Consider the following 23,327-nt stretch of genomic DNA (forward strand, 5'->3'; position numbering starts at 1 on the left):
GTGGCTTTTTGTGATAGCGAACAGCCCGTGGTTTCTCTTTAACATTCGGCAGGTTTCCAGGGTATCCGCTGTGCCCGCGCAGCCGGCCTTGTTTGCGATGCCCACAAGACAAAACATCACCTTGGCTGACCCTGCTTAGTCATTCGGTGGTCCTGTTTCTCTATAATGTGATCAGCGGCTGAAGGATGGAGCCGTGCACATGCTGCTCGGAGCGGATGATGTGTCTTTTGTGGCCACTAAAAGCATTAGCAGCATGGGGCGGTAATTTTAGAGTCGTCCTGGGAGCAACAGTGTCTGTTAGTGACTCTGAAAGAAGGTGCAGATGAAAGATACTGAGATACGAACCAGACGCTCGCTTCTTATCGGGGCGGATCCCTGCTCTAGTTTTGCACAAAGATACTAACCATAAAGTGAACTAGTCTCTGCTGTACAGACTCGAATTTCTCAATATTAAAATGTTTTTGTAAGAACTCTCTTCTGCTCATCAAGGCTGCATTTGATCAAAAATACAAATTGTAAACCCTAACGCTCAAAATACTTAATTGGTTTGAGTAGGACTAACTTAAATTAGTTCAGTTAAAGGGGTACTTCACCCCTGGAAAGATGAATGTGTATTTAAAATTGGTCATTTATGTAGTAGAAATGTGAATTTTTTTTTGAATTTGGAGCTTTCTAGACTGAGAAAAGGCAGAAAATGTATTTTTGAATAATGTGGATGAAAAACAACAACTCCCAGAATGCACTTGTTTTGCTGCCCTTGCGAGGCCACGCCCAAACCACGGTTACAGGCGGCATAACCAGGAAAATTCAAACAAATAAATCGTAAGTTAGTTCATACATTTACAGCGAAATGGTGCTAAATTGCTTTGTACCTGGATGTACACCCAAAACCAGGAAAGGACAAGTAAGTTTCCATCATTTTCCGATTAAGTTAAAGATTTGGAGCGATGTAAACAGTGGCTGCGGGCCATCAAACATCTGAAGTTTGGAGATTACACAGTTATAGAAAACCTAAAAAAATGCAGAATATGTAGTCTCCATTTCAAGCACGAGGACTACGAACCAAATATCTTTACAATGAAAAGAACCATTCTGAAGGACACCGCGATACCATCTATATTCACTTTCCCAGAGGACGAACAGCCTGGGCATCTGGTACTAAGCGTATTCTCCCAGAGGTAAGACTCGCTGATACTAGACTGATAACACAGTAGCCTATATGTAGTGTTGTAGGTAGCAGTAAAACTGCAAACTTAGCCAAGTAACGTTAGATAGACAATTACATATAAGTTGCATATAAGTTGACTGTTATCAAAGTAAAGCCACTGTTCTGTAAAACTGAGTTAGTCTATTTATCTATTTATGCTAACGTTACCACAAAAGCCTGTTGCTGTATTGGTTGAGATGACTGCAGAGACCGATAAATTTGCGAGATGAACCACTGATGTAGTGCAGACAAAATAAAGTTAATTACTGTAAGCTTAAAAATATAATTGACACCCACTTTTGATAAAATCTTTGGTCTATGTCCGTGAGTAACCTCAAATGCGCATATGTATGGGCGTGGTGAAAAAATGTGGAACTACCTGCTATTACTGGCTGTAGTTTTAAGCCTCTGGCCAAAAAAGCCTCTGATGACGCAAAATGACGATTTTTGCGCTTTTTTACAGAATAAAAATGCATAAATCTCTCATCTCGGGCTGATATGAAGGGGGAAAGCACGCTAATTTGAAAATACTAGTGGTATTCTACTAATACAAAGCTTAATGCTAAATCCTGAAGTAACCCTTTACATTAACTTTTATGAGTATTTAGAACTTTGTTTTACTTTTGTATTTATAGAACTTATATATTTCAAGAAAACTGAACTGTTTCATTGTTTTGAGTTGTGTGAACTCTTTTCATTTAGACTAACTTAAGTTTAACTGAAACTGGACTGGGATTTCAATTTCCCAACATGCTTTGTCCATGGCATTACATGGCACTCGAAAGGGAGAGTAAATGCTAAAATTAAGTGTTATATAATGTTTTTGTGTGTGCAAGATTAATGGTAAGGGAGATTTAGTAGTGATTAATGTTTCGTTATGCTAATTTAGAAGAGTTTGTGTTAATGTGTGTTTTTGGTGCATATAGCTTGGTTTGAGAGCAGGTAAGTTACACGTTTTAAGTTGCTGTACTCATTCAGTAAGTGCTACACCATGCTGTTGTTAACATGTTAGCAAATTAGCAAGTTGCAATTTTCTGAATTAGCTTGCTATAGCTAGAAAAAATGTATTTACGTTGAGATAACCTGATAATTTTAAGTTAAATGTATAAATTAGTGTACTCAAATATTTCAAGTTAAGAACAATACAAATGTATGAGTGCAAAAAAAAAAATCTCACTTTTTTGAGTTCTGACAACTTAGGGTTTACAGTGAAGTAAATAACTAATTTGATATGCAAGAACCCAAAATAAAAAAGTTAATTAACTAAATCATATGTTAATTGTTAATTAAAATTTACGAGTTAGCTAACTCAGTACTTCAAGTCAGGAGCAATTAACATCCATGAGTACTACAAACTTAAAACTTGATAGTTCTGCTTACTTAAATTGGGAACATTATAACTCAAAAACACTGATGTAACTGATTACCTAATTTTTTGAGTTAGCCCAACTTATTCACGTTTACAGTGAAAACAGTAATATTGTAAAATATTAATTATATTAAAATAACTGTTTTCTATGTGAATATATTTTAAGCTGTAATTTATTCCTGTGATCAAAGCTGAATTTTCAGCATCATTACTCCAGTCTTCAGTGTCACATGATCCTTCAGAAATCATTCTGATATGATGATTTGCTGCTCAAGAAACATTTCTGATTATCAATGTTGAAAACAGTGCTTCAAATTTTTGCAGAAACCAGGATACTTTTTTTCCCCAAGATTCTTTAGAAAGTCCTAAAAACAGCATTTATTTGAAATATAATCTTTTGTAACCTTATAAATGTCTTTACTGTCACTTTTGGTCTATTTAATGCATCCTTGATGAATAAAAGTATATTAATTGTAAAAACCCTAAACTTCTGAATGATAGTGTATGCGTTTATATTAATATAATTTCCTACACTTTATTCAAAATTATGTACCAGTTATCACTGTAAAGTTGCTTTGACACAATCTGCATTTTAAAAAGTGCTATATAAATAAAGGTGACTTGACTTGACTAATGAAATAAGTGGTTTGTTTAAATGAGAATAAACTCACCTAAACCTGCGTTTCTTAAAAATGACTTCAAAATATGATAAACACTACAATAAAAGTCAATAATCAATACAATCAATACAGTTGTTCCAAACATGTATGAATTTCTGAATGTTAATAAAATTCAAAATTTTCATTTAAATAAAATATTTTGAAGAAAAAAGTTGAACTTTACCCTTCGGATAGCTATAGCAGGGTCAGTTACAAAAGGTGCGTGGCAAAATGTCCTTAAAAAAAATAAAAATAAATCTTAAATAAACTCAAAACTTTATGAAAATAGGTGAGCACATGCAACATATGATTCTAAACAAGCATACCAAATTTTATTTAGATTAGAATATAGGTGGCGCTATAACTGTAAAAAGCTTTGGAAATCATGTATTTCCGATGGTAAATTGCCTGTATTAGCTGTAAATCGTCTTTCCCATCTATGATCTGAGTGGTTACAGGCTTGCTAAATAAAACATCATATTTTTTACACAAGTGTTTAAAGGCCTTAAAGTGCTTGAACCCCGGTAACTGTTGCTTGCAGCTATATTTTGAAGAATATTTGTAGCCAAACAGTTGATGGACCCCATTGACTTCCATAGTATGGGGGAAAAAATACTATGGAAGTCAATGGGGTTTGGTTACTGACATTCTTCAAAATATCTTCCTTTGTGTTCTGCAGAAGAAAGAAACTCATACAGGATTGGAACAACATGAGGGTGAGTAAAGGATGACAGAATTTTCATTTTTGGGTGAACTGTCCCTTTATGTAGCCAGCATCACAAAACACAACATCGGCTTCCTGTTTAATGGATTGTGTGGAATCATCCTGTGTTGTCATTGAGAGGGAGCTCTGCTGATGAGGCCTGTTTGGAGGAAAACTAATCTCTGAAGAAGGCTGTAATTGCACCGTTTTCTGAGTAATTCGACCAAATTGGCTGAAGAGCGGCGGCTGGCAGGAACAAACACACGGCTGCGGACACAACGCAGCTCCACGCAGCCAGAGACATGATTAGATTTGAAGAGCATGTCCAAATATGTGTCAATCTCTCTTGGAAAGTGTCCAAATGAAATGAGATTCAATTACCTATTCAGGATGAGACAGAGTTGTTCTAAAATGTCCGAGTGATGATTGAGTAGAGCCAACAGGAGCTGCTAGAATAAAGCCTGTCAGATGAAGCGTGCATGTGCTGATTTAGAGATGAATCGGGATGATAAGCAGACAATTAGTGAGGTATTATCAGGAATTTCCATTTGTTTAGCTTCAATATTGGTAGTAGCAGTGCAGATGAATTTAGAGATGCTGTGCTTTAGCATGCAAAAGTGACTGTTGGACTGTCAGCACATCTTCTATAATGCAGTATAACCTTTAAAGACAATTACATTTACTTTGTAATAATTAGTGTATATATACACAACACACATCCAGGACTCTTTGGCCACTTGCTTTGCACCATGAATGTTTACACTAGATGTTTTGTTGAAAATAAGACCAAAAACTGGTTCAGTAAAAAGACTCATTTGAAAATTAGTCTCATTTGTAGATTATGTGTAAAATATGTCCTTTTGCACATCTCTAATTTGGTGGTGTGAGTTATTGTGTTGTAGCGTGTGTACGCTGACACACACAAACTCTGATGAAGGAAAGACATTAATAAGCAGAGCTCAGCTTTGAGTGTCAGCGGCTGATCCACCAGAAAATTGCAGTATTGATCCTGTTGAGATTTGGCTGCATTGCCGTTTTTCCCCCCAGAGGCCAGTGCTGCACTTCTGCTCTCTGCAAACCGCAAGGATCAAAACAGGAGGGCGAGAACACACTAAGACGAGAAAATGTGAACGAGAAATGAGACAAATGCATTTTACTATAGTACAAATTTAAAGGGTTTCATTTGAAATGAAGTATTCTGCACTGCTTGTTTTCTTTATAAAGCACCGCTATAAAGATTCATCCTCTTTAGAGTAGTTAAGTGCAACAGAATCTAAGGATGCACAGAAGAAAATATTATTAGAAATTGCTCATTCAAAACTCAGGACAAATAATGGTATTTTAAGTTATGATTCATTTATGTGCAATGTGAACTTTGTCTCAGATGTTTCAACTAAAAGTCCAAATAAAAATAAAAATACAAGTCAATTTTTGACCTGCACTGAAAATAATTTGGTGCATAAACAAGTGTAGAAATTGCTAGTAAAACTATAAAAAGGAAAGCATCTCAGATCACTGAAATTATTAAGGAGATCTCATTTATAATGTTGGGGAAAGTTACTTACTTTTAAAAGTAATGCGTTAAAAATCATTGTTACTTGTAATGCATCACAAGTAACTTGAGATTTGTAATCAGACTACTTTAAGTAACTAGTAAAGTAACGCATTACTGGTTTAATTTACAACAAAATATCTAAGTTACTTTTACAAATAAGTAATGCAAATTAACCTCGAGAGGTGCACAAGTGACATTAGAGGCTCCAGTCTTAAGCCTCCATGCTAGCACGCCCGCCTCCTATGGCAGAGACCCGGGTTCGAGGTCCGCGCAGAATGGGGCGAGTAGGACCTGAGGGGTTACAATTGCGTAAAATTCTAAGATTGCATAACTGTTATAATTAAATATATTAAATGACACAAATATACTTTATGTATTTAATCTCACTTTATTAACCAATGTCTTTGCTGCTGACCTTCAATGGTCTGATTCAACCATACTAATAAGCAAAAATTACTTTAAATAGATTTATAAATGGGAGTTTGAACTTTCTTCTTCTGTATCCTATTCTTCTTTAATCCAGATTGGCAGCACAGCTGAAAGGTTTGTTTGAGCTGCGCCCTCTACTGTACAGGCGTAAATAAGCATTTCCTTCAGCAAGACACTTATTCATTTCACTTTTGGTGTGAAAGGGCCTTAACATTTGCCAAAAATAGAACTTTTTTTGTTGTTATTAAAAAACAGACAAGCAAGCTTAGGCCAGGTGAGAAAAAGTAACAAAAAAGTAATGCATTACTTTTCATAAAAAGAAACTAAGTAACACAATTAGTTACTTTTTAGGGGATAATGCAATATTGTAATGTATTACTTTTAAAAGTAACTTTTCCCAACACTGGTTACAATATTACTCCCTAAAAAGTAACTAATTGCGCTACGTGGTTACTTTTTTTTTTTTTTTTGGAAAATAATGCATTATATTTTTCATTTGCATTGCTTTTTCTCACTTGGGCAGGGCTGGGCTTGCTTGCTTGTATATTTATGGGAAAAAAAAGTTGTATATAAATATACAAAGTATAAAGGCCCTTTCACACCAAATAGTTGGATGAATTGGATCTTTGAAGGTCAGCAGCAAAGATGCTGGTTAATAAAGTGAGATTAAATACATTAAGTATATTTGTATTAGTCAACATATTTAATTATTACATGTTTGCGTAATAATCTGAGTTTGCATTTGACTTTTTATTCATTTTGAGGAATACTGAATCTGTTTTTGTACAAACGAGATGAGTAAATGTCAAAAATATCATTTCTGATAGTTCTGGAGTTCGATACAGAACACTAGGACTCTTGACTCAATTTTAAAGAACTCTTTATGCCAAAAAGGTTCTATATATGGAGAAATGTCCTGAATGATTGTACAATACTTTCATGTTTAATGGGTCATTCCAATTTTTTCTACTGGTGAAGTATGTTTACAAGCTGCTTAATTCAGAAAATTTAATTCAAATAAATGACTCAAACAAAAAATAATTAATTAATTAATTAATGCATAATGATTCCATGATGGAACCCCTGGAAAGTTCTATATACAGTATGAACTCTTTAAGGTTCTAAATAGTGTAGGAAATGATCTAGACATAAAAATAAGATTAAATGGAGAGCAAATAGTCTCTTAAGCTTTGAAAGAACCACCTCTAAGCAATAACATTTTTCTCTCAGTCGGTCTCATTACTACATCTCAAAATCAGCAGAAACAAGAAGACCAGTTCTGACGCGTTTACCCTTTGATAGTCAACAGATGTTTTTCCAGTCCTGTTTAGACAGATGCATCTCCAGAGCAAAACCAAATGCAACTGCATCAAAACCAAGTGCATCAAAACCCTAAACAATTCCATCTTTGGACAAGAGCTTGCAGCTGATTCAGGCCTGGGAATGAGAAAATATGCCTTGGAAATTTGTGTTGTCAGCTACTTCAGCAAGAAGATTGACTTCAAAACAACAAATCTAGAGAGAGTGAATTGGAGGAAATAGAGAGTCATAGGAAACGAGGGACTGAGAGTTTATGAATGCCACCGGGCAGGAATACAGAAGTGCTGACAGAACATAAACCTCAGCTTGTTATATCATAGACAGTGTAAGGGTGATTCTTAAGTTAGGGACACTTCTGACTTTTAAAGCTTCTTTAAAACATGTATCAGCTAATTGAAAACATTTACCATGTTCATGAATACCATGACCTTGATCATCCATCAAATGGACTTTTATGTTAGATGTTAACAGTGTGTTGGGGTAACGCTTTACAAGTAACGTGAGATATGTAATCATATTACTTTTTTCAAGTACATATTAAAGTAACCCATTACTTTTAAATTTATAAAAAAATATCTGAGTTACATTTTCAAATAAATAAGTAACAAGTTAGTTCGTTTTCCCATGTATTGACTGGCAGCTCTCCTGTCGCCATGTTGAGAAAAATTGTAAGTATAAAGAATGTTTCGCAAACCTACAATAATTAAATGTTAAATGACACAAATATATTTTATGTATTTAATCTCACGTTATTAACCAATGTCTTTGCTGCTGACCTTCAATGATCCAATGCATCCATACTAATAAGCAAAAATGACTTTTGTGTTTCATTTTTACATTTTGTTTTTATTGCTGAAGAGTGCTGAACTTTTTTCTTCTGCAATCCAGAATGGCTAAACTGAAAGGTTTGTTTGAGCTGAGCCATCTACTTTACATGTGTAAATATGCATTTCCTTCAGCCTGACGCTTATTCATTTGACTTTTTGTGTGAAAGGACCTTTAATAGCCTTTAATTTGCCAAAAATAGAACTTTGTGTATTTTCTTGTTGTTGTTAAAAACAAACAAACAAGCAAGCCCAGCCCAAGCTAGAAAAAGTAACGCAAGCAAAACATAACGCATTACTTTCCATAAAAAGTAACATAACTTTTCAATGTAACTTTCCCCAACACTGGATGTTAATGACTTTTTGCCTTTAGATAAAAAGCTGAATTATCCTTGCACTTTCTAACAACAGATTATCAGTTCATTTTGAATGTTAATTTAACTTTGAATTTAGAAAGAGAAATGTATTGTTGCCAAATGAAAATACTCACCAATTTAGTAAGAACAACAACCAATAAAACTTGAGCTTTTTTTTTTTGTCCTGTGACACTGAAGACTGGAGTAATGATGCTAAAAATTCAGCTTTGATCATAAGAATAAATTACATTTTACAATATATTACAATGGAAAACACTTATTTTAAACAGTAATAATATTTCACAATTTTTGATCTAATAAATGCATCCTTGTTTTTTTTTTTTTTTAAATGAAGTCTCTTATGCTCACCATTAAAACATCTTACGGACCCCAGACTTTTGAAGTAGTGTAGTGTATATTTATATTATTTACTTGTTTTGTTGTTTACAAGCATTTTAAAGAACAACCAAATCATTTTTACAAAAGACTTTCTATCTGTTTTTGATAAATTTCATTAAAAATTAGTCCCTAGGGGACAGAAAATGTTCCCTATAATTGAAGAATCACACACATATCAACACAAACAAGCACTGACTTTGCCGAATACATGCCGTGACACCAGCCTGTCCGATCCAATATAAACAGCGCCTGAAACGGAGGCTGTCGGACACTCTTTGACCCTGATAAGCTTCAGACGCTCACAGCGCTCTGCCATCCATATCTGACCTTCCCACAGTTACTGCACACGCAGCATCCTGTTTCCTACTTCCTGTTATGATCCAAGAAGAAAGACTCTTGTCATGGGGACACATTTCATGGGCTTTTTCTCCTTGACATATCAGCATGTTTTGATGAACAAAATATTTAGAGATATAAAGGCTTGGATTTTGTCTAGACACCCATTTAATAGAATGCCCAGCAGAACATCTCTCTCTCACACACACACACACACACACACACACACACACAAGTAAATGAAACCCTATAAGAACAAAGTGGTACATCCTCTTGAAATCTCTCTTCCCCAACAGGAAGGCTTTTCCGAAGCCATTCTTTACAAGCTTTGCCAAAGTGAGTGGCATTATCTGTCAGTCGCACACACGGCCAGCTCATGCCGATGTCTCTATAGCTTATGGAAATGAGCCCCGGCCGCCAATTGAAAATACTAAGAGATGAAATCTGCAAGACAGACACAGCGGGAGAGAGAATTTAAGAAGCAGTTTGAACACAGTCCTGAATAAACATCCCAATCACATTGAGACGTATCCAAATCACAATGAAGAGAATGTATATTGTGTATGTGTATTACTAAAGAAACAAGCCACATAAAGCATGGTTACAATAATTTGACCATGCCAAAGGCTGTTCTTAGACAATGTGCAAGCTTATTGCCTTAATAAAACTACAGCAACATCAAACAGATAAAGATTGTTAAATGTACAAATATGATACTGTTGATAAGAGCAACAATTCTGTCAAAAACATCTAAAGTATGTTAAAATGGACCTATTATGCCCCTTTTACAAGATGTAATCTAAGTCTCTGGTGTCTCCAGAATGTGTCTGTGAAGTTTCAGCTCAAAATACCCCACAGATCATTTATGCCCCTATTTGGGTGTGAGCAAAAATGCACTGTTTTTGTGTGTGTCCCTTTAAATGCAAATGAGCTGCTGCTCCCGCCCCCTTTCCAGAAGAGGGCGGAGCTTTAACAGCTCAACAACAACAAAGCTGGAGAATCTCACGCAGACAAAATGAGGATTGTCAGTAACGGTGTTCAGCAACTGTGCTCAAACAGCAACATTGCACACTAACTAAAGTTAAAAAAAGTTTTATTTATGATCAACCACCCCTTTAATGGTCCTAAAACAGGCTTTGTTTTCTTTATGCTAAGAATAGTAAATCATACATTTTAGACTGCAATATGACCAAAACAGAATTCATGACACAGACTCTGTAACTGTAAGTTATTGTACACTACATTGCTTTTACTCTAGCTCTACAGACAAAAAGGATGTAGTAATTGACAGAGTTTAAGTTGTATTTAACCTGGGATATTGCTTTAGTAGTGAATCAGCCCACATGTTGTCAGCAGGACTCAATACGGCTTAAGAGTATCGTCACAGTCTGTAAGTTTACCCAAGCGTGCACCGTGAGACAGATACAGATACAGACTGCATTGCTATTCAGGGCCAGAGAGCGAGACAGCATCTCATCCCAGCCGGCAGGAGGACAGGATAGTTCTCCATTCACTCACGGATGCCATGCATAATTAATGCAAGCAGAGTAGATGAATTCAAGTCTCAAAGAGAGCGACTTTGCCCCAAGATAGTCTCGTGGAGCCAGACTTTTGACTTGAAGCATAACGTCTGTCTACACCGCAGAGTTCTGGCTATAAACCACATTTAAAAAAGGCCATATTTATGCCCTTTTACAAAGTCTTGATGCTGTTTTTGGGCTCTACTAGAACAGGTTTTCATACTTAAATGCTCAAAAACATTATTTTTCCTATATTCCAATTGTTGCAGCTCCTCTCTTCCCAGTCTGTCAGTAACGCTCTGTTTAGTTCCTGTCTCTATGAAGCCCCTCCTTCTGAAAAGCATAATGTGCTCTGATTGGTCAGCTGGACCAGTGTGCTGTGATTGGTCAAGCAATTAGAGCATGTTTGGGGAAATGTCCCGCCCCTTACCATAACCACCAGTTTCAACACACTACTAACTCACTCAACCAGGCCCCGCCCCTTTATTATGCATATGCCATATTTAAATGAGGAATATTCCTCAGTTCAGAAACAGCGCTTACTGATATAATAACTCCCTTTGGTGTGACTTTGTAAATTTGCAGATCTTTTTCCATTAAAACAAATTAAACAAACAAAAAAGCATGATAGGTCCTGTTTAAAACAATTTTCAACAAATAATCTGGATGAATTATTCAAAATTGTTCACTGGCCGTAAACGATACAGTAGGTGTTTTCAAAGTGAACAACTTGGTGCATTAAATGCATGTTCATCACATCTGACCATTATTACTCCCCAGCTCTCTGCTTCAGTGAGTGCAGCACTTAAAATATCCCTGAAATTTTGCCTGGTTCAGTTTCAATCCCAGATGTTTTTTGATGACTCACACAAATCCACAACAAAAATCACATAAAATTGATCATTAAGTGGCTGGATAGTGTTGCAGTAACGGTCCCCTAAAGCATCGCACAGATTTGTGCACACAGCACAACTCCATAATGTTAAACTGCTGATGCTGAAGCCTTTTTGGTCCAGTTTGATTAATAAGGTTGTTTTTAATAAAGCTTTGTCCTTGATAAATGAGACAATACTGTTGAAAAATGACTGATACTCAGAATAATAATGCTGGAGTGCGATTATAAATAATAGCACTGATATTACCATTGAGATGAATGAGAATGCTAAAGCAGAACTTTCTCCAGGTTATAATTTTTTTTAATTACAATTGACATCAAATTATTTTTTTTCTTTTCATTTTAATGCTAACCTAGCTAGTAGAATTACATGCTATGATAAAATGGATGAGGTCATTTCTATTGAAAACCAATGTTAAGTTGTTCACCACATAAAGCCTTCGGAGCAAAAACAACTCAAAGACTTAATTGCATTATAATAAACAAATCTGACTTCAAGCACACAATTTCAGATTGACTCCAGAACTATGTTAGGCTCATAAACCAAGACTGTTGATGGTTTATGTTCGTTTGTGGGCAGGTTATGTGCTAACAGTCATTTAGCTCACAACATCTGGCTCACAAATCAAAGGAAACACAGGCCGGTCCTGAGAGAGATCTCAGATCAGACGGACTTTGGCACATGTTACAGCAGCAGTTCAGTTCAGACTGACCTTAAGGAATATCTGCTGAAACAAAGTCCTAAACAGTGTAAAAACAGTCGCAAGAGGTCAGACACTTTTTACACTATAGCATTAACACAAGTGTTGTAACATGGTGCTCAAAGACCAGAAAAGTCAGAAGTGATGTCCTCAAGGAGTGGTTTAGTTAGTGTGTAATGTTGCTGTTTGAGCATAAACAACATCTGCAAAGTTACGACGCTCAAAGTTCAATGCAAAGAGAGATATTTTCTATTACAGAAATCACTTTTTAAGGACTACAACAGACGGCTGGTAGGGACTACAACGAGCTTCTTCCTGGGTTTGTGACATCACTAACCCTAAAATTTACATAAACCCCGCCCCCGAGAACACTCAACAAAGGTGGTGAGGCCATGTTGGGCTGCTTTAGAGAAGAGGAAGAGTTGTCATAGTAGAGTGTTGTTCATTTTACACCGGACTGCTTCACAAACGAGGGTCAATTCAATGCTGGATTTGCACAAAAGATGAACATGATGGCACATGCTAGTGGATGAGTTGAATCAACTCCACAGCAACTACATCAATTTATCCACTAACCATTCAGAAACGTCTAAAAGTTGTAACTTCTTCCTGAGTCCATCAGTGTCGACTCCGGTTTGAACAATGTAAGGCTGAACACCGTTACTGACAATCCTCATTTTGGCTGCGTGAGATTCTCCAGCTTTGTTGTTGTTGAGCTGTTAAAGCTCCGCCCTCTTCTGGAAAGGGGGCGGGAGCAGCAGCTCATTTGCATTTAAAGGGACACACACAAAAAGGGCATGTTTTTGATCACACCAAAATAGGGGCAAATTTGACAAGCTATAATAAATGATATGTATGGTATTTTAAGCTTAAACTTCACAGACACATTCTGGGGACACCAGAGACTTATATTACATCTTGTGAAAAGGGGCATAATAGGTCCCCTTTAATATAATTTTAGCTTATAAAAATATCCTTTTGTGTTGGGTCAATTTCACCCACATTTGATCTTAAAACTGCTTGAAACACTGGTTAAAGCTGCAGTCCACCATTTTTCCTGTTTGTCGCCATCTCTGTTTGAAACATGCGATTGCAGTCATATGCGGAACAGTTATCGCTACGTGGGTTGTGCATCGGCATGGCTCAGCGTGGATGAATCTAATGCTTGCTGTCAGTCACCGCACCAGTGTGGATACTGAACTTCAGAATCACAGATTCTATATCTTGAAAGTATGACCAATATAAGAATTTTCACTGGAAAATATCATCTGAACAAGTAAGTAACACGTCTGCCACTTTTGTTCTGACCAACTGAGGAAAAAAGCATTAGGCCTACAATAAATCACGTTGCTAATGATGATTAAATCTAACAATCACTTAGCTCGGATCATGCCAAACCGTGCAAATTATTATTACTTTGTTCTGAAATTGTTAATGTTAAAAACATCAGCATTGCGTGACTATCCCTGTGTCTCAAACAGCTCCCTAGCTCGTGAATCAGTATGTAAATGAATGTGGCCGATTCCCTGATCAGTGTCCTGACTACTGAACTAGGGAGCTGATTGAGACGCACGCCATGTGTATTTACTGTATATTAGTGTTACCTGTAGATTTCAATTCCTGTAGCCACTCCACACTATGGCTGAATCTCCAGTTGTCACTGATGATTGTCAGTGTCAGACTGATGTTTAATTATTTTAGCAGCTGTGAGAACAGACTATAAATGACCAGCAGCATCCTCACATGATAAAACCGACTAGCCTGGACTGCTTTTTTCTGTTTACAGGTGTGACATAATGACGAACTGCTGCATGCTCAAATTTCCTGCGGAAATCCACCAGGTCGCTCTCATTATAAAATATTATTACAAGCTTACCGTTGTGAATCGAGATAAGATAAGGATGAACACTGGCTGGTTATGTACTTGCTCAAAAATTGATTTTGGATCATTTTTAACCAAAAAAAAGTTATGGACTGCAGCTTTAAACTATGCATTTCTTCTTGAAAGACTTTTTACACACAAAGCTATGTTTACATGCACCCAAATAATCTGTTTAGAACCGATTTGAACCAATCTGTTTGTAACAGAGTTGATTGAAAAGTCAGTATGTTTTATAAACTGGTTAGTGGAGACTGATATTCACTAAATATTAGCTAAAATATCTTCAGCTTTCCTTTTAGGTGTCATTATGGCGATTATTGCAGTGGTTTTCTCTGGTTTTGAATGCACTGACTGCTCAGACACTGAGATTTGTTGTTCATGCAATTCGATTTGAACCTGAACACAAATGGACAACTTATTTAATGAACACAGCAGGACGGTTAAAAAGATCTATATTGGTGCATCTTTAAAAGAAAAGAACAAAGAAGAGTTATAGAAATAACAGCATATCTCATACTGTGAGTTACCGCTGTAGCTCTAACGCAGAGATAGTTTATTCAGACTGAATAGCTAGTAGAACACAGTTGCACATCTACAGGATCCCTGGAGAAACCAGACATTTCTTTGTTTACCATCCCATTAGGAGAAACGGAGGTCTCTTGAGACGCTGATGATCCAAACAGTTGGAACACACCCTGTGAGGTTCAGCACAGGGACTCCACACACCTGTGGGCCCCCGAGGACCCTTGAATAGAAATGTGGATTTACATGAGCGTCTGATGAAAGGCAAGAACAGGAAACCCCACCAGCCTAGAGAGGCTTACAGTGGAGAGATACAGTACGAATGATGCTGTTTATCAGCTCTAAACAGTGACTGTAAAACTGAGGAAGCTATTGTGTAGGATCTCATCACAATTTAAAGGGGCTGTTCAGGTGCTCAGAAAACAATAAAAACTCACCTTAAACGGCACCTATAATGCTTTTTTGATTTCACCTTTCCTTCAATGTGTTATTTAATGTTTGTGCATGTAAACATTCTGCAAAGTAACAAAGTTAATCTCTCCAACACTTGCCTGAAACACTGCTACACTGCTGTTATCAAATGATCATGAATACAACTTTCCTAGTCAGAAACTGGACATTATTGCCCTTTTAAGTCGTATTTATTACTGAGAAACAGTTTTGATTCGGTTTCCAAGTTGGGCTGTTTAAAAAGTTACCTACATTTGGTTCTTGACCATTTAAAAATGGGTAAAATTCAACAATTTGGACATGGAGTCACATTGGGGTCCCAATATCTATGAGACTGAACTTTATATGGTCTTAAAAACAAATATTTCAAAAGAAAAGCGTATTAATAATGAGAATCTAGAAGGATATTAAGATATCTTTAATACTTTTAGAGTTACAGCCATGCAAACTTTGGAAAAGGAATATTTATGGCACTTCGACATATGATCTTTGCAACCGAGTTGATAGAAAAACACGCCATACATTTCTAGTTTAACATTATTTGTTCTTCAGATATTCCTCTTTAAAAGTCAAAAGTATAAGCTGTATGCAAAGTGACCCACATATGGTTTTTGACCACTGAATGCATGTACAATTTACTCATGGAGCCGCATTAAGATCTCCATATCTGTGGGATTGAACCATCAAAAGCATTTAAAATGAAGATACCAAAAGGAATGTTTGTTAAGAACCAGAATCTAAAAGGATATTCTTCTTGAGTTACAGGCATGTAAACTTAAGGGAAAAAAACACAAGAAGTGCTTTTTGCCATTTTTGAACTGTCGCTGTTGGCATATAAATGAAACAAAGATTGCTAAAGTCAACAGATTTTACTAATAGACCTACCAATCTCTGTGTAAAATAATAATAATAATAATAATGATGCTACCATCTTTCTAAAGTCATTTTTATACCAGAAGAAGGCCAGAAGCATTTGCATGTGTGAAAACGGAAGGGAGTGAACAGGAAACCCTTTAAGATTCAATCTGACACAACAAACCAGCTTCAACGTTTCTACTGTTTTGCCCAAAATATATTGGCTAACTAAAAGTTTAGGTTGAGTTTAGAGCAAAGGGACTCTGGGTTCTGCTTCTGCAAGGCCACACCTGCAAACAACCTTCCTGTTTCTCTGCATCTCTGAAACCACATGATAAACGGAAAGGGAGGATCACTTCCAGAAGCACTTGTTACACCCACTGCTGGAGCAAACCGTTTTTCTCTATTTCTGTCATGTGACTGGCATGACATGACAGAGGTGATGGGTCGCTTCCAAAAGCAACGATATCATCAGCAGCGCTGTAATGCAGCCGGGCAGATGGGTTTCTACCTAATCACAGTTCTTGATCATCTCAGTTTCACAGAAACGAATCACAGCTGTTTTTGACCAACCAAACAGTTTGTGCGGGGAAACACCCTGATAATAACAACTTAAAGTTAGTTGGAAATACTTTACATGAAGGTCCCATTACATAACAGTTGATGCATTAACTAACATTAACAAAGATAACATATGTGTTGCTCGTTGTTAATGTTAGTTAATAAAAACACTAGGGCTACTTAATGATTAATCGCCATTAATGGCATCTAGAATAAAAGTTTGTTTACACATAATATACGTGTGTGTGCTATGTATATTTATTTTGTATTTATAAACACATACATATACATGAATATACTTAAGAAAAATATGAAATATAAAAAATTATAAAAAGACTTTATTCAACAATATCTAGTGATGGGCGATTTCAAAACACTTTACGAATCTTTTGTTTCAAATCAGTGGTTCGGAGCGTGTATCAAACTGCCAAAGTCACACCCCCAGTGGTGAACCACTAAAATTTCGAAACATTTATGATGTAACAACGCTTCGTTAACTGAAATCATGTAACTTTGCCAGTTTGATATTGCCGTTTTCACATTTGATTCGACTTCTTGTTCTGACAGAGTTCAAATCCACCTCTCGACCTGCAGCTCTATTTTCACAATTCAACCAGCCTGCATTAACTAAGGTTGGTGTCATTAAAACGAGCAACACCAAGAATACTAGCATCTGTTCACCAACGCAACTATAAAGCCTCAAGAGAAGACCCCAGTTTCACTCTTACTGCTGTGTTAATCCCTTCAGATTTACCACTGAAACTTTACACACACACAGTGATGGACACACAGCATGAGATGTGAAGAATGCGAGCTGCTCTCTGAAGAGAATTTACTCAATGAAAAGCAGTAATGATGCATTATACTGCATTATGCAAATGATACATCATCAGTAACGGATGACTTCTGATGCTTTGGTGCCATTCGTGGCAGAGTTTAAGCCAGACCAGCTTTACAAGTGGACTCAGGTGTGGTTCACTGGTGCACAACAGAGTTCAGAAAGCTGCTTTCATCCAAACTGAACTCTGACGTCAAACTGAGGTTGGGTGAACTTAAAGTTTGCTTAAATTAATCTGAAAAAGCACCAAATAAATAAATATGATGCCTGCAAATTATGCACAATGTCCTGGAAATTGAGTGAGAAATTTTTAAAAATTGAATATTAATACATTTTAAAAGCAAAGCGAACAGTATAATCAAATTAAAACATATATTAATACATTATGCAAAATATAGCAATTTTGAAATAATAAAACACAGCATCTGTTTTTCCTGGCATCCTTTGACTAGCGTTACAGTATTTGAACACTCTCTCGTTCATTCAAGTGATTTTAAACCATTTAACATGACAAGATGCAAAAATTCATAAAAACGGAATTTGCTACATAACGCGGAATGTCACGGTATTTGTCAAATTTTTGATGAATGAATTAAAAGCAGGTCACTACACTAAATCGCGAATATTAAAAATTGAATATTAAACCACAAAAAGACTATTTAAACATGAATCCTGCATGCCTGTGTGCCTCTGAAATGAATGAAGCGCAGTTTCATTTACCTCACACCGCCTCACACATTCGCGCGGGCACACGCACGCTGAAGCACATGCGACGCTCGCGGTGTTTTCGTCCTCTGTCGCCTCACTATATGAACACACGAATTCATCTTCAGAGCTGCTCTGAAAGTCACTTCATCAGCATTTAACTGCTTCGTTTGAGAAAACTACCATCATAAACACAGAGAAACTCAAAGCTCTGGGTAAAACCGTCAAGATAAAAGTTTGATTTAACTTGACAAACATATTACTGCTGTACAGAAGAATTTAGATAAATGAATTTAACAATAAATTATTAAAATATATTTTTAAACAATACTCTCAGTGTTTCTTCCATGTTTTAATTTTAACAGTAAAGCTCTGTTGTGCAGCACATTGTTTGACAAAAAAAGTTTAATTTCAAAACATATTTTTAAAACATAAATTAAATGGTGAAAAATAATTAATTAATATTGTTGTTTTTAAGAATTCAATTAATTAGACATGCTTTTTGATTATTAAAATGGAATTAAACCCTTAAAATGGAATCCAGAAAACAGAATTTGGTAAAAAATAAAATTTGAGGGGAAAGAATAAAACGTTTATTATAGGTCCCTAAAATTTTTTTAATTTTTTTGTTAAACTTTTATTAAATTGTTGGTAAATTGGACAAGATTCATTATTTCAATTAATTAGACATGCTTTTTGATTACTAAAATTTAATTTAATCATTAAAATGGAGTCAAAAAAAAAAATAAAACGGAAAAAAACGGAATCCAGAAAAATTAAAATGGAAAAAAAAACGAAATTTGGGAAAAAATAAAACGGAATTTGGGAAAAAATAAAATGGATTTCATAGGGCCCTATTATTCACCCGAAACATGCACACAGAAAGCCGCTTCAGACCAGTACCAAATTAAGTTCTCTTTTGAACTTGAATGGACAAAAACACACAAAATCATGTCAAAATACCCGTTTTTGGCGATTATCCTCGTAAGCAGTATGAAATGAGATAAAAAGTACTGTAAAGTGGAAAAGAAAATCAGATGCCTGTCATATCTGTGTCATGTGCTTCAGGTCTTAAAGTGACAGCAGCCAAATAAACCTGCCGCTGTCTGTGTCAATGTTGATCAAACAACAAAAGAAAAAGAGAAAATCACTTACTGCTTTTGACTGAATAACTTTTGTAGCTTTATTAGGGATTAATTTTTATTAAGGTCACTTAAATGTTGTATTTTATATAAAGGCTATTAAATGTTAAAAACAATAGCTTTTAATTATACTGTAATGCTAACGATAATTAATGGTTAAAATAGAGAGAAAAAAAATCAATTTAATAGAGACATCAGCAAAAACGATATTATAATTATAATGGCCTTAGTAAAAAGTTACCATTAAACATTTAAAATATATCATCTTTATATTGCTTCTACGTTAATTTTGAGATTCAATAAAAAAATTATATTAATGCAATTAAAAAAATAGATTTATATATATTTATTTAATCGATTGACAGCACCACACACACACACACACACACACACACACACACAAAATTCACATTATGATACATTAAGCAAGATAGAGAAAGGAAGTTGGTCTGTCATGATAAAGGATAGTCACTCAGCAACTAAAAAAGGGAAGTTTGGCATTTTCTGAAGCGACGCTTCATTACTTGTCACTTTGGGTTATTATAATCTGCAAGTCCACAACGCACTGACGTACGATCATTAAATGAGACTGCAACAGATTTGCTCTTTGCTTCTTTCTGTAAACAAAGTGGGCAGATATTGTCACTCCCACACAAGTTAAACAGGAAAAATGATTCAAGTCCTTTGGGCTGTAATGATTTCTGTGTACCGCTGTTTCATTAACGGCCTAATTGTGTTGGTAATGAACAAAACACCCTTCCCAAAAGCAGTGCACTGCGCTGAACATCCAGATAATTAAAAACTATTTCTACCAATGTTGCCCCAGCGGAAAATCACTTACAACGCCTGACTGAGCCGAAGACGGCATTCGCAATCACTGGAACCAGGTAAAATGATGCAGAATATGATGTTGATGAAATGTGTCAAGACGTCTGAAATGCGACGCTTGATTTCAAATAGTTTTGCATTAAACAGCATATTTGTGAAATATGCTACTTGCATGATTTGCATTCCTGCTCTGATCTTTATTGAATGAAGAATAACTCAAATATAATACACAGAGTCTGAGGCTCAAATCATGATGTTTCTCAAATTATATTGCAGAAAACACATCAAGGCCACAATTCATCCCAATTTTTTTTTTTTTTTTTTAATTAAGCTTAATATTGAAACATTAATTGTTTTTGCATGGTGGCACTTTTGTTAAAGGCATAGTTCACATGAATTTCTTTGTTCTGATGAACACTAAAGAAGATATTTTGGTTACCAACATTCTTCAAAATATCTTTTTTTGTGTTTAGCAGAAGAAAAACTCATGCAGCTTTGGAACAACTTTAGGGCTTGTGAAAACAAAAAAAAAGGTACAAATCATGAATATCCACCTACACAAACACCATTTTCCATCGAGACTTTATCTAGGGAAGTAGATTAAGCTGCAGATGGTGCTTTTTAGCAATAACCTCTTCAGAGACTATTATGAATTGTCATCTACATGACTACCTAGTGCACAGCGCCAAAGGCAACGACCACACAAATGGACAAAAGGAATGAGCTACAAATGAGAGAACAACACAGGAAAAAGAGAGCGGTGATAGTACACAGACATGAGCGAGTATAACTCAGTCCTTATCAGCCCTGGACATAGATTAACCTGAAGGAAAATTGGGGTGAGCGTTATGACAACAAAGGTCCAAAATCTGTCCAAAAAGTTATTATATAAATCACATTTTTACTGAAAATTCAACAACAAAAAAAAAAAAAGAGTTCTGTATTAAAGTTCCATAAAATTCCATAAAGTTCTATTATGCTTTTTTGAATATTTCAAATATTCCAAATGACATCAGACTGGGCCATCTGACCAATCAGAGCAGAGCAGGCTCGTGGAAAGGAGGGGTTTAGAGAGACGGAATCTTCGAACAAACCATTTTCAGACTCTTTAAGAAATGATATGTACATTATGACCTTGGGTACATGTAAATCTGTTGTAGGAGACTCCAAAACAACATTAGAAACCTTTAAAATGGCAAAATAGAGGCACTTTAAATAACCACATGTCCTATTTTTCCACAATATAAACAGTACAGGAAAATCTCTACCAGCTGACGCGTTTCTACTGTAGCATGATTTATAATGTCATACCGCCAAACCCTAAACAGAATCATGACGTGTCATTGTCTCTTTCTCAAGCGTCTGATTTTCTATAATTAGTATGTTCATAATTACACTGCTAGTATGTGGTGGTAAAGAGCAGAGATTTTCAAAGTCGAAGCAATACAGTGAAGTTAGACCGCTAGCTTAAAACCTAGAATTTGAACTCTAAGCACTTTTGAGCGCACATTGGAAAACTCTCGTCCCCAGCAGAGCGTTTGGCTCGGAGCGGAGCGCAGAGGTCACGTCCACCCATGTCTGCTTACTGGAATCTGATGCAAAGTAACTCAAAATAACAAACGTGGAGGCTGGCGCAACAAGAAAAACAAACAAATGAGTCCTTTAGAGACTAAACAACCAGTAAATCGTTTGCTTTAACCGACCTTGATCCTGAACTTAGCATTTTGTAATAGTTTCCATGCACTAGATAAATTATTTGCAATAGCATAAATTTAATAGAATCACAGTGCTTCATCTCAAATTGTTTTGCATTAAATGACATTTGAGAAGATTTTTGCGCTAATCTTCACTGAAAAAAACGGTGTAATATAGCCTAATATTCACAGAGGCACAGTGGATTCAATAGAGCCACTAGAATTAGATCACAAATTTAAACCAGACATTTTAATACATTTTCTTCTAGGTTATATTACAACACATAATCACAATGATGTTTAGTACAGTATCAAATTATACTGCAAGTACACTTAAGGGCCGTTCACACAGAGCACACTTGCATTCAAAACAGCCAGATGGAGAGCATCAGCATGAGCTTCCATAGGGTTCCATGCAAAACCTGGATACTTTTTAAGGAAATTGTGAGGATTTGTGTTTTCCACACCTGAAAGAGAGTCATGGAAATTCCTATAGTAGATAAACAAATACACTACCATTCCAAGGATTGTGGATGGTAAGATTTTGAAAGAAGTCCCTAAGCTGAATTTTCAGCATAGTCTTCAGTGTCACGTAATCCTTCAGAAATCATTCTGATTTGCTGCTCAAGAAACATTTCTTATAATTATCAATGAAAACATATATTGGAAACAGTTGTGCTGCTTCATATTTCAATGGAAACCATTTTTTTTTTTTTTTTCAGGATCCTTTTATGATTAAAAAGTTCAAAAGAACAGCATTTCCAGTTATGCTCTTGCTTGCAAACCAAATGATTAATGATTCACAAGTGAATTTGGGCTGAATTTGAATGACTAAAATCCTTTTCCAGTGACTAAAAACAACTTGCAAGGTCATGGAGAATCAGGAAAAATCAGTCAGAAAGTTTGGATGCACATTTAAATTGGAACTACTTTTAACTTAATACTGCATATAAAAAAATAAAAAAATGAGATACTGTATGTGAACAACAGTGGATGTGTACAAAAAAAAAAAAAAAAAAAAAAAACAACATTGCAGAAGAATTGCAAGAACATCTCCTGTGTGAACAGCTCCTTACGACATCGGTTGTTGGTTGACTGATATGGGGTTTCACAGACGAGGCATATGCCTATTTCCAGACTGAAATGCATGTTTGACCCGTTTTAACTGAACGCAACCTGTACTGACATATCTTAAAATATGTCACTGCCATTGTTTTGTCTCAAGATATTCTTTTTTTTTTTTTTTTTCTCCTAAGGCACGTTTATAAAAGCTACATAAATGCCCTAATTGAACTAAGTCCTAATCCTGGCTTAATCCAAGCCCTGTCTATGAAACCAGACCAATATTTACTTATTTCAACCATCTACGATGCATGTAAATTAGTCAAATTTCAAACCAAATTTTACAATAAGTGACTAAAAAAAGATGTATTTTATTAGCCAATGGCTAGTAAGTTGTACGATTTCAGTTGCCCGTAATTGAGTTAGAGGCAAAAAAAAAAAGTTTTGCACTGATATAATTGCATTGCCTGCTGAGCTTTACGTTCCGTCGCTTGGTTCGTTGACAGAACTGTCAC

At 35.8% G+C, this 23,327-nt stretch overlaps 1 protein-coding gene across 5 annotated transcripts in view; it reads right to left on the minus strand.

Annotated features, from left to right (window-relative positions):
- Window positions 1-23,327, minus strand: part of LOC137037550 (mannosyl-oligosaccharide 1,2-alpha-mannosidase IA) — a 266,100-nt gene that overhangs the window by 232,461 nt on the left and 10,312 nt on the right. Inside the window, exon 1 of one of the 5 annotated variants that reach the window (XM_067411643.1) lies at window positions 9,018-9,420. The exons of the other annotated variants lie outside the window; for them this stretch is intronic. Coding sequence (XP_067267744.1) covers window positions 9,018-9,137 — 120 coding nt within the window. The 5' untranslated portion in view covers window positions 9,138-9,420. Of the gene's footprint in view, window positions 1-9,017; window positions 9,421-23,327 lie in introns of those variants that run through there. 5 annotated transcript variants of the gene reach the window in all.

This window comes from Chanodichthys erythropterus, chromosome 2, assembly GCF_024489055.1.
Source record: "Chanodichthys erythropterus isolate Z2021 chromosome 2, ASM2448905v1, whole genome shotgun sequence".
Classification (NCBI taxonomy): domain Eukaryota; kingdom Metazoa; phylum Chordata; class Actinopteri; order Cypriniformes; family Xenocyprididae; genus Chanodichthys; species Chanodichthys erythropterus.